The sequence below is a fragment of the Rhodamnia argentea genome, chromosome 6 (genome assembly GCF_020921035.1).
Source record: "Rhodamnia argentea isolate NSW1041297 chromosome 6, ASM2092103v1, whole genome shotgun sequence".
NCBI lineage: Eukaryota > Viridiplantae > Streptophyta > Magnoliopsida > Myrtales > Myrtaceae > Rhodamnia > Rhodamnia argentea.
The window spans coordinates 12,948,195-12,967,386 of NC_063155.1; the positions used below are offsets into that span (position 1 = coordinate 12,948,195).

The following is a 19,192-nucleotide window of genomic DNA, read 5'->3' on the forward strand; positions in this document are numbered from 1 at the left end:
ACAATGAAGAAGTGTGCCCAATGAGGAGGAAAACCTAGGGATTTTCGTGCTCCGAGGAGAGAGAGAGAGAGAGAAAATCAGCCCTAATTGAAGAGAGAGAGAGAGAGAGAAATTGATCTTCACATGAACTTTCCACGAGATGGATTTTCACGTGAACTTTCCACGTCAATTGACTTATTGCCATGCATCTAGCTCATCAATTTCACAATGAAGGATAAATGGGTCATGCATATACCAATTTGAATTTTTTAGTGATGAAAAATTAGTTTGAAGCAAATTTATCAAGGGTCTATCGGTTTGGAGTTTTACGTAGTATGAACTCTTAAGCTTATAGGAAACCCGAGGAGGTGGTGTCCTTGATATGCTTTTTGGTTTGATGCATTTGGGACAAAAAAGGAATCTTAGACTCTGTTTATTTTACGAAAAAATGAATGTTTTTTGAAAAATAATTTTCCAAATAAAATCGCTTGTATCACTTGAAATAATTAATTAATAAAAAATATTTTCATTATCGATAATAATTTATATTTAAACATGTTCATGGACTATGCTTATTCTCCATGTACCATCATTACATATGAATTTTGTTTTTTTAATTAGCGGACGAACATGGCCCTACTCGACGACCCCCGATCAGCACATTGCTTAAAATTTTTATTATTTATGTGGACAATCTGAATACACACAGCATGGCACTGCACTTTATAATATAGTCTTGGTCATCTTTCACGGTGGAGAAATGGAATCCACCTTTTGAGTTTGAGATTTGTGCGACTCGTCAGTTTTTCCTTCTTCTTTTCCACCAAATCCGACCGACCTCGCCGCGAAGATCAACGCGTGGCCTGGCTATGTCCCGCACCTTCAAGAACACGCCAACGCAGCGAAACGCAAACAGGGTCACTTCGAGAAATTTCGATTCAAGCCTTTTTGGCGAAGTTGGGCGCAGAATCCGATTCATCCTGCCTCTGTCCACCGAATAAAGTTGAAGATGACGACCCCTTTTAGCGTTTTCATTTCTCAGTCCGTCGGGGGTGTTGTAGCTCTTGGAACATCTTGGTCAGGTCTGACTGAGGGAGGAAACTGTGAAGAAGAAGAAGAAGAAGAAGAAGAAGAAGAAGAGTGAAAAGTGAATGGCGATAGAGTACAGATGCTGCGGAGCAGGGTTCTGGGTGCACTTAGGGATCATTACTTTCCTAGTGACCTTCGCGGGTCTCATGTCCGGGCTGACGTTGGGTCTCATGTCATTGAGCCTCGTCGATCTTGAAGTCCTTGCCAAGTCTGGCACACCAACTGATCGTAAATATGCCGGTACTCACTTCTCAGACTTGATTTAGCTTTGTTTTACTGATATCTCAAACCCCAAGTTGTAGAATGCACCGGTTCATGTGAGCCCAATATGAAGTTGAATGGATCCCACATTGAATGTGGTGCAGTCGGCTCACCTAATGCATCCAACAATGGTTCTGTTCTTTGCCATTAACAAGGAACAGCAATGTAGTGAAACTTATTTGGGATTTTGTATTTTGACATTTTAGTTTAGGCCTGTTTTTAGCTAATCCTAAGTTAAATATGGTTATCAATTTTCACCATTACTCCATGTGTAGAAAAATTTATTGGTATCCCTTCTTTGAAGGCTTGGCTTGTTTTTAGTTAACTGACCTGGTGACTATAGGTAGTGAATATTTAAAAGGGTCAAAATTGAAGTGTTAAACGCCTCTCTTTTTTTTTTATTTGGTCATGTCAAACGCCTCTCGAAGGTGACAACATCAGCATGAAAAACTAAGTATCCCAGCAAAGTGTCCAATTTCTGGACCTGGGATGAGTCCTAGAATTTTATTTTGCCAAGTCCAACACAAGGATCTGTGTCCATATCTGATCCCCACAACTGAGTCCAGGTAACATAGGATAAAGGAAGGCACTATGATCGGCTCTGTCTGATAAAAAAAAAAAAAATTGCTTCACAACAATTCTCAATTTTGCTAAAGCCTTGTGGAGATGCTATGGGAAGATGCACCCTCTTGCCTCTGCATTTCGTTTGTATGGACACAAGTCACTTTCCCTTAGAACAATTAACCCTGGAAGTGGCAAGTAGTGCAAAGGACAGTAGTCTGACCATTAATATCCAGAAAGACGGATTATCTGTTGCCAGACTTGCAGCTTTTCAGATACATATCATCTAGGTGTTACCCTATCGACTGAAGATCAGTTCCTTTCCATTACAGAAAAGATATTGCCGGTTGTTAGAAGACAACATTTGCTGCTGTGCACCCTACTAATTTGCAATGCTGCTGCTATGGAGGTGAATGAGGGGAATTGTCTCCTTTGCAGTTTGATGGACAAGTGATTCATGTCTCGGTTTTGTTTGTTGCGCTTGCAGGCGCTGCCTATCGTTCTTGATAGTTTGGTAACAGCTTGGGGGGCTATTCTTATTTCAGTAACCTTGATACTTTTGTTTGGTGAGGTATGTTTTTATTCCGAGTTAGCTTATTTTAAGTTGCATTCATGAGCATGAGCCTCATCCTGGAATACAATCTTTACTGTGTGTTGGTGCAACTCAACAGTGAACTACTAGAGTTTATTTGTCAAAAATACATATCACTTACTTGTCTTTTGTCACAAATGGAAAATTCCTAAGCTGTACTAATTGAGTTGGGTTTCCTTTAGCTAAGGATTCCATTGTAGTAAATAAACATCATTCCAAATGTTCAACTTCAGTAGCGAAGGATAGTGGAGCAGATATCCTCAGTTCAACTTCAAGTACTCTGTGTTGTTAATACTTTTGCATCAGGCAACAGGGATTGGGCTCCTTTTAATCTTGGTCTGTGTGTGTTCACATTTGAATGTACCCATCACTATGTTGCAGATTATACCCCAAGCAGTATGTTCGAGGTATGGTCTGGCAGTTGGTGCAGCAGTGGCTCCTGTCGTCCGAGTTCTTGTCCTTATATGTTTTCCTGTTGCATATCCCATAAGCAAGGTGAGATTTCGTACCTCAGGAATCAGCTTAATCCTCTACCACAGGCTAATATCGTCATAAGATTCTGACAATAGCCTGAAAAATGTATATTGGCAGCTTTTAGATTTCCTTCTGGGAGAAGGACACGAGGCTCTGTTTCGCCGTGCTGAGTTGAAAACACTAGTTGATCTTCATGGTAATGAGGTAAGAACAGACATGCAAATCCATACTCTGTACTTGGTATATTATCAAATTTTATCCTGCCTGATGTTCATTCTGTTGATCTAATAATGGCGAGTTTTGACTGTGATATGCAACTCTTTACTTCAAAATTCATGTTTACAACTGAGTGGTCTTTGAACCATCAGGCAGGAAAGGGTGGCGAACTTACACGGGACGAGACAACTATAATCGCAGGAGCACTTGAACTCACTGAGAAAACTGCAAGCGATGCGATGACTCCTATATCTGAAACTTTTGCCGTAGATATTAATGCCAAACTTGATAGGTAGCACAAACTTCTTTTAATTATACAATATAACATGCATGGCATTTGTCTCACCTGTTTAGGAGAGGCATTACTGGGTGCTAGTTGTAATGGTGCAGCGATATGCGCAAGATGATTTTGGAGAAAGGACACAGCAGAATTCCAGTATATTATGAGCAGCCAAGAAATATAATTGGTCTTATATTGGTAAATTTCCTTTATCTTGTGATTAATATAATGTGTGCAGCGCCACTTAGACATGTCCTTTTTAAATTGATGTGTAATTGAACCCTGGATTTCTGTGTAAATCCCTTCATGGGTCACATCAAACTAATCAATTGGCACGGTATTTGGTCAGCTGCTCATCCAAGCACCTGCTTCGACAGTGCAGCTGATGAACTTGTCCATTGGATCCAGAGAGCGTTTTGTGTTCTCGACGTTTTGCTTCCTCCCCTTGCACTGTCTATATTAAAGGATAGCCAGCTTTTTCTGCAGCTAACATACTGGCATTTTGTATGAGTTCTGCTTCAGTTTACTTGCACTTTATTAAAAGGAGGAACCAAAATGAAAAAACGAGAGTCAGATCAGTCCAATATTGCTAAGGCTTCTGCAAGCTATTGCCTTTCTTTTCTTGCTTTCCATGTTCATCTGTATATTTTTTATTCAACTTGCAGGTGAAGAATTTACTCGCTATTCACCCAGGAGATGATGTGTTAGTGAAGAATGTCACCATCCGAAAGATCCCAAGGTATTGTCCGGTTCTATTCCTTTAGATCTCAATTGTCTTTTTCATGGATATGTGTTTGCATGATTCAGTGAGGGTAGTATGGACATAGTAAGTAGCTTACTTTGACATTAAGATTGCCAGTGGATTCATCTAATAAGAGTGCTAGATTTCGATGCACTATGTGAAGCTTTTAGCTTATTACGTGCATGAATGGCCTCCCTTCTCAGGGTTCCCGAGTCAATGCCTCTCTACGATATACTAAACGAGTTTCAGAAAGGGCATAGTCATATGGCGGTTGTTGTGAGAGAGTGCAATGATAAGGAGCATTCAGCAGCAGATCACCAAAATGAGGGTAAGAGCAGACTTAATTCGACAATCTTGTTGTTCAAGTTAACGACAAAAGGTGAAAAGAAAGCTTCCCACTTGCCTTAAGTTTGACTTCGTTATAGCGAATAAACCTGTACAGTGAGAGAGGTGAAGGTGGACATTTTCGGCGAGCAAGATTACCAAGGGAAGTGCCTAAAGAAAAAGAGATCAATCAAGATGCTGAAGGATTTACATGGAGGAGATGTTAAAGAACTACACAAAGCTGCCAGCAAGAGCAGGAAATGGGCCAAGGACTTTCACTCTGACGTTCTCCATTTCAGTGAGGATTCACTTCCGAAGCTAGCCGAAGAAGGAGAAGCTATCGGCATCATAACACTGGAAGATGTCATCGAAGAGATATTACAGGTAACCCGCCCACCATTGTTTCTCTACTTTCTGGGATTGCTGTTTTTCGACCGGTATCGGAATATTGTGATGCGATCCACTGAGTTTGTTTCTGCAGGAGGAGATTTATGATGAGACAGATTACGTTGCAAAAAATCACGATCCTAATTCTTCGTAGCTGTACTGTTGCGAATCAAATACACAGGTGAATGTTAATTGGTAGAAGCTGTGTTGATCTACAAAAGCACGGTATCAGAAGCTGATATGGTTGTTCAATAAAAGTCTGGATTTGATAGGAGATTATGTTTGATCTCGAACAATGCTTTATTCATATGCACACTGTGCAAAGATAGTCTTTAATGAGCATATCTTGTGATAGTGTTAACTTTGAAATGATTCTGAGGCAGCATCATTCGATTGCCAGAGAATCTTGATGTTCCATGTAAAGAGCATTGCCATTCAAGTTCGTTCGCCTGGATTACTTGTTAATAGTTATGACAACCGATTTGGGAAAAAAAATTAAGGGGTGATGAACTTTTCTCTTATTATTCAATACTAGTTTGGAACTTCTTTTGTAATTTTTTTTTTTTTTTTGTTGCAAAAGTTGGCTCAATTTAAATTTTGCATATTTTTTTCGCAGCAAAAATCAAATCTCAAATTAAAACACGTTTACAAAGATAACTTTTTTTTTTTTCTCTTTATAACCTTTCCTTCTTATATCACCCCGGTATCCATCGCTACATGCCGAGCTTGAGTCCAACGACCCTTCCTTCCCGACCACCATTGGTACCCTAAACCACCGCCACCGACATTGGTGGGGGTTGCGACCTCCAGCCCTCTCTTTGACTTCCCCGACTCTCTCTCAAAAATGTGTGTGTCGACCTCCAATGGAGGTGACAATATCGACATGGAGGTAGTGACCCCTTATTCGAGGTCACAAACCCTTATCCAATGGCGGAAAACATGACGGACTGTGACCCCTCATTCGAGGTCACAATCCTTTATCCAATGGCGGAAAACATGATGGACTATCGGATACTATTGGAAAGCTCTTGATAAGCATGACCTAATTGTACTCTTTGTAATGAAATAATATTGTCAGTCAATCTTGGTCAAAACCTTGGGTCAAAGTTTAGGTGCCTGCATAGCTTTTCCTTTTGTATCTGTGGACGGAGTTTGATTTGGAGCGGGAGTTGACTCTATCAAGGCAAAATTGCATCAGTACGTAGAATTTGCTCTTCCTCCTCTTCAGTCTCTTTTTGAAGTATTATTGAACTTGACATGGATTGATATTTACCTATTTTAATTAGGATCAAATTTAGCAATAATTTCATCAGCAATCTTAATCACAAAGCATTTGCATCCTAAAATATGAAAACATGCTGTAAAGCTTGGGGAGTTTTCTCAACAATTGATCTAAGATGCGCTCTATCGATTACATAGCAAGCGGTGAAAGTAATCCAAAAGACATGAAGACGTATATCCCTCCATAAGCATTAAGCAATGTCCATGTCTTATCTTGCAATATACAAGTTTCTCTTTCTATTACTCCATTTTGTTGAGGTGTATGTGATGCAGAGAAGTTATGCTTAAACCGATTGTTCACCACAAAAGGCAGCAAATTCATGATTATCAAATTTGCCACTGTGATCCCACGTAATAGATGAAACAATGTATCTTTTCTCAAATTATGCTTTTCATGCTTATCTTGAGGATCGGTAAATTGAATCTAGACCCATAGAAATAGTGGAAATCTTGAGGCAAATAGACTGAATTGATACAATTACAATATATTCGAAACTCAACTGGCAAAAAAAAATTAAAATTAAATTAGCACAATGGCAATAAATTTGAAACTCTTTTGATAATTGTCCCTCATTGCATCAAAACCCAAACACTATTTCCACTAGAATACTCCCGGGAGCCGGGGCTGTATTACCCTTCCCTGCGTTCTCAGTTAATAATTAATTCTCACCTTGGCAAGCTCGGGGGGTACTCGGTTTTGCACCAGCTGATGAAAGTCCCGCTCTTCAGTGCAAGTACAGTGGAAAGTACAGCCAAACAACTCTACAGGCTCAACACTTCGCTCGTGAAGCTAACTCGCTCCAACCTCTACACAGAATGCCTCCAACTGTTCGTCCGAATCCGCGGGACTCCTCGCTTGAAGCCGGACCACTACACTCTCTCCAACGCCATCACTGCTTGCGCCAATGCTCGCAACGCCACGTTGGGCGAGCAGCTTCACGCCCACGCTATTCGGGCCGGCTTCAAAGCTTACCCCCACGTTGCCAACACCCTCCTTTCGCTCTACGCGAAAGCGGAAGATATGGGCTCTGTGAAGAGGGTGTTTGGGGAAATTGAGAACCCAGATGTGTACTCATGGACGACGGTGATGTCGGCTTGTGCGAAGCTTGGGGAAGTTGACTATGCCTGCGAGGCGTTTGATGAAATGCCTCACAGGGATGTGGCAGTTTGGAATGCCATTATTACTGGGTGTGCAGATAATGGGCATGAGGAAATTGCCTTCGCCAAATTTAGGGAAATGCATGAGCTGGGTATTAGGCATGATAATTATAGTTTCGCCTGCGTTCTGAGCTTGTGTTCTTTGGAGCTGCTTGAGTTTGGGAGGCAGGTGCATTGTTTAGTTACTAAGACGGGATTTCTAATTAAGGCCTCAGTCATTAATTCCCTGCTTACAATGTACTTTGACAGCGAACGTGTTGGCGATGGTTACAAAATCTTTGATGATGCTGAAGTGCGTGATGAAATCACCTTCAATGCAATGATAGATGGTCTTGTGGGAATAAGTAGAGATTATGAGGCACTTTTGATGTTCAGGGAAATGCAAAGGTCTGGGCTTAGACCTACTCAGCTCACCTTTGTAAGTCTCATGAGTTCATGTTCGTTGGAGAGAGATGCTGCTCAACTACATGTTCAAGCTATCAAAAGGGGTCTTGAATCTTGTACTGCAGTTATTAATGCTGCAATTACCATGTACTCTGGCTGTTGCAACATAGAGGCAGCTAAGACGGTTTTTAATAGATTGGATAAGAAGGATCTTGTGTCTTGGAATGCCATAATCTCCAGCTATGCTCAATTAAATTTTAGTAGATCTGCGATCTTGACCTACCTACAAATGCAAAGGCTTGGTTTTGAACCTGATGAATTTACTTTCGGAAGTTTGTTAACTAGCTCTGAGTCGACAGAAATAGTGGAGATGATTCATGCCCTTTTACACCAAAAGGGGCTCCTCTTGAATATTCAAGCTTCCAATGCATTAACTTCGGCATATTCCAAGCATGGGAAGATGATGCATGCCTTCCAAGTGTTTCAAGACATATCTTTGAAAAATCTGATCTCATGGAATACCCTATTTTCTGGTTTGCTGTCAAATGGTTTTCCACTGCAGGGCTTACAATTCTTTTCTGAGATGTTCATTTATGATCTTATGCCAAACGCATATACTCTCAGTATTGCTCTGGCCATTTGTGGTACCCTCTGTTCCTTGGGACATGCAAGACAGATTCATTGCTACATCATCAGAAATGCATTTCTCTCAGAGGCATCTTTGAGTAATGGACTGATCACAGTGTATTCAAAATGCGGAGTTCTGGACTCTTGCTTGAGAGTGTTTAATAAGATGCCCGCGAGAGACATAGTATCATGGAATGCCCTTATTTCTGCTTTTGCTCAGCATGGGAAAGGGAAGGAAGCAGTGAACTGTTTTGAGGCAATGCGGAATGAGTCCAAGTGTAAACCGGATGTAGCCACTTTTACAGCATTACTATCTGCTTGCAGCCATTGTGGTCTGGTTAGTGATGGTACTCGCATATTTGACTTTATGGTAAATACATATGGCCTTACACCTCAAGAGGACCATTTCTCATGTATGCTTGACCTTCTTGGTCGAGCCGGATATCTAGATGAGGCTGAAACAGTAATAAACAGTCAGCATTTTCAAGCACATTCCAGCTTATGGTGGACATTGTTCAGTGCTTGTGCATCTCATAACAATTTAAGGTTTGGAAGAGTTGTTGCCAAGTTGATTCTGAAAAACGAGCCAGACAATCCATCAGTTTATGTGCTTTTGTCAAATATATATGCATCTGCTGGTCAATGGGATGAGGCTGCAAATGTGAGGAAGATGTTGAAGAGCAATGGGGTTACAAAGCAACGCGGTTGCAGCTGGATCAGATGTTAATCCAGTTGAACAGTAGATATACATTATCCTGGTATTGGAAACATTACAGGCTTGAAACGGGATGTTAAGCGAGAGCTGTGCTGGGATAAAGTCTGGTAGGAATTTCCTGCAATTATATGGTGAACTTCCTGTAAATAGAGTAGGTGCTCCTCTGTTGAGTGAAGTATAAGCTGTACGTACTAGCCCATGAACGTGTACATTCATGGATACTGTAGAGGGTTTGCTAATATGCATGATTTTACCCCAAAACTTGTTTCAAACGGTTCGTCTTTTGTCACAATTGTTCTCAAAATTTTTACTCCGATGTTACTCATAGTAGGTTCCAGATAAAACAATCTTTGTTATGACTTGTCCCATGTCCTGTACATTCTTTGAATTAGCTAAATTTGAGGATGGATTATGTCTGAATTTGCATTCACATCGTGGGCTAAGACCTTATGACATACTTTACTATGTGGAAGGTGATGAGGACATATGAGAGTGATTTTACATAAAAAAAATGCTTTAAGCTCCATGATTCCCCTCAGAGCGGCGCCCGCTGTCCCAATTTGTTTGGCACTTCATGTGCCTGTTCATGTCCAATATCTGAAGCCATCTTTCTCATATGAATATATTTGATTCATTCCAATGGTGTGTTTGGCTGATTGAGATTATGTCTATGACAATTTATTCTTGCTCTTGTCTTGGCTCCTGCAAGCAGACCAAGTCGAAGCTTGTTTCTTCTACAGTAGGCTTTCGAATGCCAATGGTTTGAGTGGTTGCGTAATCACTAATGATTCACACGCTCACAAATTTGCAATATATCCTCTGAGCAGATACTCCAGCTTCTTCTATCATTAAGTTTTTTGCAAACATATACTTGCTGCTAAGTTTCTTACTGACTTCCTCTGAACTGAAGTAGTCTGTCTATTAATATCCTGAAACACGGATAATCTGTTGCTAGAGTTGCAGCTTTTTGCATTGCGGAAGATACTTTCGGTGATTAGACGACAACATTTGCTGCTGTGCACCCTACTAATTTGCAATTCTGCTGCTATGGAGGTGAATGAGGTGAATTGTCTCCTTTGCATTTTGATGAACAAGTAATTCATGTCTCGGTTTTGTTTGTTGTGCTTGCAGTTGCAGGCACTGCCTTTCTTGATAGTTTGGTAACAGCTTGAGGAGTTATTCTTATTTTGGTGACCTTGATAGTTTGGCGAGGTATGTTTTCATTCCAGGTAGCTTATTTTAAGTTGTATTAATGAGCATGAGCTCTGATGTTTTAATAAAAAACTAGTGGTAAGTCTATATACTGGGAACCTGTATAAAAGAAAATTCACACATCATTACTCATAAGTGTTACCAGAAAACTCAGATGAATGACTAATTGCTTAAATTTGTCAACGGGCACATAAATTGTCCTTACGGTTTTCTCAAACTAATTACATAGGGACAATTCTGGTATTCCTTAGTGCAAGAATTGGTCCGTGCTGGTAAAACATCAAAGATGTTGGTAACTGTCAAATGCCATTGCTGACAAACTTTCGACTGGGATCTTGTTTAGTGTAAAAGTTTTGACTAGAGAGAGGACAATGGGAGGTTCAGCCAAAGCATTTAGAGCGAGCTCACTTCAATGATCAAGCAAATAAGCAAGAGAAAGAAAAATCTCTCTCTTTCCATACGCAAGTTTGAAAACAGTCTAGTCAGCTCATCTTATAGAGACTTTAATAACATTTTGAAATTCTGTCATTTCAAAGACATAAAAATTAAATCCACACTTCATCTATTTTGATAACTTAAGCACATTCATCACTTGATCGTTAAAGTATATCAGCAACAAGTTTGTGTTTAGTTTTCGAAACTCAAAAGTTACCGAAAATGAGATTGGACCTTTTTTGAAACTGAGATGACACCTTTTCCTTGGACATTTTTTCGTGCAAATCAACATCAAAATTCACGTAAGAAAGGGTTTAATATTTCACTTATGTTGTTCATGTTAGTAGATGGACATCCTGTAGTTAATGCTTTAATATAATTGAACAATACAATAGATGTAGATGTTTCTTAAGCACATTGACGAGCATCCTGAGAGTAATTGTTCCATCCCGAATTTTCAGTCATATTCATTTATAAACATAGACATGTGGGTAATATAAAAATATAAGGAAATAAAGACTGTTCAATTTAATGCGCACCTTAAATTGCTCCCTCACTAATTGTACGTTGCTTTTGTGCAGATCAAGTCCAACTAACTTCTTTGGACCAGAGGAAAGATCAGGAAACCAAGGAGAATATTAAGGCCATTCAAACCATCTTAGTTCATCAGGAAGACAGATGAACCTTGGAAAGGGTTGTGCACATTAATCATGATGAGCACCCTCAATCTTCTAATGTTTGTGAAAGGATTACACCTATGCATATCTCTTCTGGTTTGAGTAAATCTAAAACTATGGCTTTTACTGCCGTTGTTCCCTGTATTTATTGAATTTGCGTTGCGATTAATGTATAAAATCAGCAAATAGGAGAGTAATATCAGTGTCTATACCGGCAAATCTTACCATGTGCCCCACATCAAGAACAACCTCACAAAGTCATAGCCTGCTGCGTGTTTCAGGATCATTACGACATTCTTATTTAATAATATTCATGCCCTTCAACCAAATCAAGTCTTTCAGGGTCTCTCCCTCTTTAATTGTCAAGGATTTCTCATCAAGAACTTGTACTTCAATAGTTGAGTCGCAGACACAATTATCAAGAACATTCTCGACGTACTTTGTGAAGCGGCCTTTGAAGAAACATAAGGAAGATCTCCTTTGCATAGTTCTCTTGTCCATCATAACTTAGGAACATCATTGATGGTTTTGTGAGGACTTTTGGCAAGTCTATTCAATGCACTTTGCCACTCACATTCTCTTCTACCACATAGGAAAGAGCCCAATACCTCAAGTGCTAAAGGAAGTTCATTAGCATAATGTAAAGCACCATCCACAAGATCCCTCCTTATTACTAACTTCTTGTCTGAGAAAAGCATGCTTATTGAAAAGTTGGTGATCTTTCGAAGTAATGATTTTCCTACTTCCTTTGCCGAACCACTCATACTTTCTAACTAAAACATTTAACTGTTACATCATTGGCATGTTCGATTGTCTTCGGCTTGATCAAAAAGTCAACTCATGGTCATTTTTATGAAAGACTGAAAATTAAAAGCCTAACCATGCTTGCAAGGAACAAATTACATTTTTTTCCATGTATGGTTTTCATAACATATATTAGGAATCAAGAAATTGTTGCCATAAATAATGGATTTTATTGGAAATCTCACATTTTATGATATTCTTAAATTCAAATATGTCTATGTTGTGAAGAGTAATACTAAGTTTGTACATTTTAAATTATCAAACGATTAGATTTGATGCACAAAATTGAGATTTTGATTCACGGTTCTTATATCGATTTCACAACTATCGATCCATTCAAATAATCTAAAGGAATAACCACAACTCACTGACCTCTTTCCTTTTTAAAACTAATTTTTTATATCTCGTTGAAATAATTAGTTAACGAGAAATATTTTTATTATTGAAAATAATTTATATTTTAATATTTTCGTGAACGTGAAAATATTCTTCATTTATTTATTTTAATATATAATAAAAACGATCATTTTTAAGAAAATATTTATTAAATTATTCATTTCTTGTAAAATAAATGGAGTCAAAATGTTGGCGAATTTGAGCACGGCCTCCCTAGAAGTCCAACTGCTTTTAGCTTTCTACATTCTGCGAAGGATCATGTTATTGGAGATTCCAGGAAGAATACTACTACTTACATTTCGAGTTTCCAACCGACATTCATGTTTGATGGACTGTGTGCCGTACGGTGCAAAGTTATCTCATGGTCCGAGGGATTTTGAACAGGGACATAATGGAACGCATCAAGTACATGTATTGCCAAACTCAAGCTCGACTCGACTCAGATGTCGGGGCTTAACTCGAGCTCAATTGAATATTAATTTTTCTACTCAAGTTTGACTCGATTAAAATCTCGAGATATTCAAGTTTAACTCAACTCGATTAAAATTAACGTATCAAATCATCGAATCTTTTTGTGGGAATACTGAAAGTCAAATTAAGGTAGCTAATCTATTGAGCTGAGTATTGATAAGCTTGAGCTCGAAATTCAAGTTGATCTCGAGTAGTCATTGAATTGAATGTGGGGAAAATTACCAAAAAAAGTCATAAATATATTGTAATTGTGTTAATTCAGTACTAATTTTTTTTTTTTGCGATTCAATTTTAAATATTATGCAATTCTGACAATTCACTCCATCCGGTGAATTTTGGTTGGCTGATCTCGACGTGAACGTTGGCCGGCCAGCGACATAATATCTTAATAGTTTTTTGAATTTTTTTTATTTTTTATTTTATTTTCTTTTCTTTTTGTTTCCTTTGTTTCTTTCCCTTCCCTCTTCTTCCTCTAGCCGATCGCTGGAACTTGTTAACCGGCCAAAGGAAGAGGTCGGGCCTCGCTGCCATCCCTCCGGTTGGTCACCGGAGGAAGAAGAGGGAAGGGGAAGAAAAAAAAAAAATAAAAAATATAAAAAATGAAAATGTTATGTCGTCAATCGGCCAAAATTCGTCGGATGGACCGAATTGGCACAATTGCAAAATATTTATGACTGAATCGGCAAAAAAAAAATTAGAACTGAATTGACATAATTACAGTAAGTTTAAGACCTTTTTGGTAATTATTTTGCCGAATGTGGATTACTTGCTAGTAGATGAACTCGTTTCACCCTTAACTCCAAGAGAAACGAGAACATTGAAAGAAGGATTTACACAATCCAAATTGGTTTGTTTTAGTGAAGTTGATCGTGAGTTTTTACTTCAAATTCCTCCGGATACTCTCGGTTACCCTTTCATGAGTTACAAATCCCTTCAAAAGTGGAATAATTCAAAAGGATGACCCATTTCCTTCTATTACGCTATGGTGATTAGCCAAATCCTTTGTAACGACCCAATCTGTTTTAGGAAAGCTCATCCAAAAATTATTAAATCTATTGCGGTTTTACCAATCCAGTCCTAAACCTTTTAATTTTTCCAATTGAGTTATAAACCTTTTACGTTTTCCAATTAAATCCATCCAACGAATTTTCGTCGGAAATCACCGATGTGAATGCTGGCCGTCCTACGTTATACGATCGATGCTCACTTGAACAAAAGTTAATGTTTTTGAATGTTTTTCTTTCTTTTTATTTATTTCCTTTTTTTTATTTCTTTTGACGACCTGGGAGAGCGACGACCACCCCCGCGTGAGGTCGGCGACCATCGTCAAGCTTGTCAAGTAATATCATTTTTAGTTGGTTATGCGGCGATTGTTACATACTAAATGTGTTGAGCAATGTTCCGCTTGTTGGGAAATTGTCATGCTATGCAATTTGGATTATTGGCATCCTTGCTCATCCTCACAATTTTTATAATTTTCCGGTTGTTTGAACTGTTGACCTTTTCTCTCTTCTACTTTTCGATTTCTATCATCCTCATGTCACGACTGTTGAATTTTGATCCAAAATCGATCGCAATACATTCACCAAACCAACCAATGGATCGGTTCGTGAGTCAACCGGAATCGAGCGTAAGAGTAGCCAAGCGGACGGAAGATCGACCGGTGGATCAATCCGAGGATCATCCGGGACAGCCAACGGATCAACGCACAAACGACCCCGCACGATCGGGTGATCGACCTAGGGATCGAGCGGAACAACGGGGTGACCGATTCGCGGATCGTGCTGGGCGACCAGACGAGCGATCGAGGGATTGATCCATGGAACGATCCAATGACGATGTCGCACGATCGGGGGATTGACCCACGGATCGTGGCGGGCGAGCAATGGATCGATCCATGATCGGTGCTACACGATCGGGGGATCGACCCGCAGATCGTGCATAGCGGCCAAGTGGACGACCCTTAGACTAGCGGCCGACCGGCGCTCGACCAGCGGCCGACCAGCGATCGACCGGCGGCCGACCAGCGATCGACCGGCGGCCGACCAGCGATCGACCAGGCGGCCATCCGAGATTAGCAAACAGGGCTGATGTGGACTGCCTAGGCCCTACGGACCCACGTGACTTCTAGCTATCACCCGAGTGGTTGAAGCTCCCCCTAAAAGTCTTTCGAGTTGGTAGAGCTGGTAGAGGTGGCTGCTAACTTGGATGATGACTTGGATGGACTGCTGATGTGAATAGTGACCGGCCGACATGAACAGTGAAACAATGGTTGGCTGTTAAAAGGTTTTGTGATTGACCGATTAACCCAAGGAGACTTGTTCTCTCTCTCTCTCTCTCTCTCTCTCTCTCTCTCTCTTGTATATATATAGGGGCCGAACCCCTTGTAAAGGATACTCCGAAAATTTGTAATACAAAGAGCTTTCCTTGCATTCCCTCTCTGCTTGGAGTGAGCTATGAGTGCATGTGTGAGCTGAATCGTGAAGAAGGCTGACTTGGGATTAGATCTTGAGTGCCGTATGATATTGGGGAACGCTAGATAAATCGACTCGTGACATTTGGTATCAGAGCCATTCGATTCTCGGTGACATGATGAGGAATCAAGGTGCTAACTCGGTGCACGAGTCCGAGCAATCAGCGGACGAGCGTGCTGTGCGAACCATCGAGCAACCCCGGTGAGGGCAAGACAAGATCGTGGGGCGTCCAAGGAGGTGAAGTGGGACATGGAAGCCTACATGACCGGACTCGAGCAAGCCTTAGAAGAAATTCGAGCCTACAAGAGTGATGAAGAGTCCGGGACCGAGGGGGAGACCACGGGTGAGTAGGAGCTGCGAGCCGAGTTACTCGAGCTCAAGGATGATGTGGCCGAACTCCGAGGCGAATTGCTCGGTACTCTCACCACTACCACGAAGGAAAACCGTGGTACCCTAGAGGCCATGATCGAGGCATTGCGCGTGGAAGTGGCTGAAATGAAGACCAAGGTGGTCGTGTTGGAGGCGGCTTATGCGAATGGTATGGTGACCATACAAGCTACTCAACGGGTGGATGCGCCCAAGCCAAAGGAGTTTAGTGGCTCTCGAGTGGCTAAGGAAGTTGATAACTTCTTTTGGTTCTTAAACCAGTACTTTGATACTCAAGGAGTATCCAACGGCGCCTTGTGGGAGAGCACAATGACCATGTACCTAACCGGTAATGCCCTACTCTGGTGGCATACCCGGAGCAGCGATGGGGAGGCTGAACCCATCACGACGTAGGAAGCGTTCTAGGTGGTGTTTTAGAAACAATTCTTCCCAGCTTATCTAGAGGAGGAAGCCCGGCAAGAGCTTCGACGCTTGGAGCAAAGGGCTGGAATCCAAGAGTACGTGAGGAAGTTTTTGGAGTTGAAACTTCAAATACCATCCCTATTCGAAACCGAGGCCAACTACTAGTTCATTGGTGGCTTAAAACCGTGGGTGAAGATGGAGCTCAAACGGCAAAACGCGACGACACTCTCGACGGCTATGACTACGGCTGAATCCATCCTCGAGTTCAAGTCGAGCTCGGTGGATAGGTCGGACTCTAAGTCTAAGGGTGGTAAGGCTATCGGTGCGGGGGACCGAGCCAAGCCGCAACGATCGATGGTGAATAAACCGCGGACGACCTACACGAAGGATCGAGCCGAGTCAAGCCACGTGAAGAACAAGAGAAAGGAAGGCGATCCCATCAAGTGCTTTGTGTGTTCCGGTCCTCATATGGCCCGGGACTGTCCAAACCGAGGCAAAGTGTCGTCCATCGAAACGATGGACAAAGGTGTTGAGAAAAATCCCTAGACGGTTTTGAAATTGACAAAACAATCCAAGTACTCTTGTGTTTTGAGGTAATGCCATGATTTACTTTATTTTGTAGATTATCCTTTGGTGCGGGGATGCACGGGATTGAATCTGGCAAAAGGATTTGGCTTAGATGTTGTTTCTGAGAGTTTCGGACGCTGGTTCAAGCTCATACGATGAGCGGGGATAACTCAGACGTTGGAATGACGCTCAAGCTTTGAGAGAAGTACTTCATGAGCAGTAATCGGAACTTCAAAAGGAATACAAATTGAACTTAATTGATGCATATCAACGGACACAATCTAGCTGGATCATTCTTGAAGATTCTTGGTGACAAAGATCAATCAAGGATGCGGAACCAAGAAGACAAACAAAGACTTTCCAAATGAAAGAAACCATCTATGAAAACCCGGCATCATAATTGTATGGATGATTTGATCCAAGTGGGGAAGACTTTCCTTTGGCGATTTCCAACGGCTAAGAGATCTTCTTTTGGTAATCATCTCGTCCAAAAGGGTAGATTTGAAGAGATCTCTTCTAGATGCCTTGCAACGGCTAGATTGGAGGCGGAAGAGTACAAAAGACATCTCGAAGACGAAGGGAAAAATAGATCGGCATTAAGAGGGAAAAGTGTTCATAAATCTTTGATAGAGTGAACTCCATTTCAACACACTTCTTGATCTATCCATCGTAATTGTGAGGAGGTGTACAAACGAGTGTTGAGCGCTAGGTATGAAGTCCTGCGTGTAAAGGAGATCATTGATCCGTAACCTCCGAGCAACTTACTAGTGAAATCCAGCCGATTGGTCGTCGGCCGAAGAAGTGGACGTACGCTTAACCAAAGCCGTACCACTATAAACCCTTCATGCGGTTTTCCTTATCTCTTACTTTGATCACTCTAGATATCTTGGTGAACAGTGCGCATTGATCACATTTCATATCTTGCATCAATTGAATTACTTGCTTGTTACGATACACTTTGTCTACATCATCTAAGATCTCTGTTTTACGCTATGTAATCTAAATTCGGCAATAAATTCTTAAAATCACACTCTATCACCTATTCACCCCCCTCTAGGTGAAATCACTAGCCACCAAAAATTGGTATCAGAGCACGGTGCTCATATTTTGTGAAGTGTTTTTACTTCTGAGCTAACGATCTTTATGACTAGCAATTTCTCTCTTTCTTGGATCGAAGGTGGAAGCAACAACAGGCCACCATATTTTGAAGAAAAAGATTATAGTGAATGGCAAAACAAATTTAAAACATTCCTCGGATGCCGGGATCCCCAAATTCGGGATGTCGTACAAAGAGGAGTAAAACCAACGATAGCGACTACAAGCGCGGGAGACAACACAACGCCGACGGCTGTTCTATCTCGAATCGAGATAACCAAGAGAGATGCTCTTGATGCAAAGGCTATTTATTCATTTTATAGTGCATTATCTCCTACTGAATATAGATGTATTGCAGATTGCTCCTCATCGAAAGAAATATGGGATAAGTTTTACGTCACCTATGAAAGAACAGAGAGAGTAAAGGAGAAAAAAGTCAATTTTCTACTCGGACAATATGAAGCATTCAAAATGAAGCTTGAAGAGATAGTGAAAGAAATGTTTGAATGGTTCACCGAAATAGTGAATGGTTTCACATATCACAAGCAACCGGTTTACGGACCGATGAGAATCAACGAGCTACTCCGAGCTCTTACAAAGGAATGGGACAACGTTAAAACTTCCATTCGAGAGACTCAAAGAATATCTCCTTTGTCAATGGACGAGCTCATTGGAACTCTTCAATCTTATGAAGAAGGAAGAATCAATGATAAAACCACAACTAGAGGTAAGAAGTCAATTGCCTTAAAATCTAATGTTGATTCTGACATTCCAGATTCTAAAGACGAAGATGATGAAGAACTAGCGCTCATGGTCAAAAGATTCGGAAGAATGGCTAAACAAGTTAGGAACTTCAAAGACAGAATGGATCTCGGACGATACAATTAGAAAAGATCATTCGAGACAAAAAATGAAAGTCAAGAAGTCATCCATTACGAATGTAAGAAAAGATGCCACATCAAACCCAATTGCCTACTATTAAAGAAGAAAGGAAAGGATGAGAAATCCAAGAACGCATTAAAAGTAGAGACTTGGAGCGACACCGAATGTGAAAGTAATGAAGAATATGCAAATGTCTATCTAATGGCGGACTCGGATGATGACCTTGAGGTAACTCATTCAAACATCTCTCCTGAAGTATTCGCGTAAATAGATGAGCTATGTTTAGAATACAAGGCTACTCTCAAGAGACTTTCCGAATC

The 19,192-nt window shown here is 40.7% G+C and overlaps 2 protein-coding genes and 1 non-coding gene across 4 annotated transcripts; all 3 read left to right on the plus strand.

Moving 5' to 3' along the window:
• The first annotated feature begins 807 nt into the window (after window positions 1–807).
• LOC115729484 (DUF21 domain-containing protein At2g14520-like) lies at window positions 808–5,455 on the plus strand. Of its 2 annotated transcripts, XM_048281041.1 has the most exons (11): window positions 816–1,308; window positions 2,223–2,299; window positions 2,378–2,461; window positions 2,864–2,977; window positions 3,074–3,160; window positions 3,325–3,464; window positions 3,563–3,650; window positions 4,118–4,191; window positions 4,398–4,522; window positions 4,643–4,902; window positions 5,000–5,455. In XM_048281041.1, exons 1-11 carry the CDS (start codon window positions 1,131–1,133, stop codon window positions 5,057–5,059), a joined length of 1,287 nt encoding a protein of 428 aa, XP_048136998.1. In that variant the 5' UTR covers window positions 816–1,130; the 3' UTR covers window positions 5,060–5,455. The 2 variants fall into 2 exon arrangements, with proteins under 2 accessions (XP_048136999.1, XP_048136998.1); XM_048281042.1 differs by lacking the exon at window positions 5,000–5,455 and having other exon boundaries at window positions 808–1,308; window positions 4,620–4,779.
• A 1,359-nt stretch (window positions 5,456–6,814) lies between these two features.
• On the plus strand, window positions 6,815–9,486 carry LOC125312458 (pentatricopeptide repeat-containing protein At3g49740). The gene has a single exon (XM_048281040.1). The coding sequence runs from the start codon at window positions 6,896–6,898 to the stop codon at window positions 9,080–9,082; it is 2,187 nt and encodes a 728-aa protein (XP_048136997.1). The 5' UTR covers window positions 6,815–6,895; the 3' UTR covers window positions 9,083–9,486.
• Window positions 9,487–10,030: 544 nt separating this feature from the next.
• On the plus strand, window positions 10,031–11,551 carry LOC115729483. The gene is made up of 3 exons (XR_007198842.1): window positions 10,031–10,123; window positions 10,202–10,282; window positions 11,299–11,551. It is a non-coding gene; the product is annotated as an uncharacterized LOC115729483 (transcript).
• The last annotated feature ends 7,641 nt before the right edge of the window (window positions 11,552–19,192 follow it).

What these genes read in the sequence shown, in the direction of transcription:
- LOC115729484 (XM_048281041.1), top strand. Translation starts at nt 1,131, where the DNA reads ATGGCGATAGAGTACAGATGCTGCGGAGCAGGGTTCTGGGTGCACTTA. An exon ending in AACTGATCGTAAATATGCCG is followed by an intron (nt 1,309 to 2,222) that starts GTACTCACTTCT and finishes TTTCCATTACAG; the next exon opens with AAAAGATATTGCCGGTTGTT. An exon ending in ACCATCCGAAAGATCCCAAG is followed by an intron (nt 4,192 to 4,397) that starts GTATTGTCCGGT and finishes CTCCCTTCTCAG; the next exon opens with GGTTCCCGAGTCAATGCCTC.
- LOC125312458 (XM_048281040.1), top strand. Translation starts at nt 6,896, where the DNA reads ATGAAAGTCCCGCTCTTCAGTGCAAGTACAGTGGAAAGTACAGCCAAA.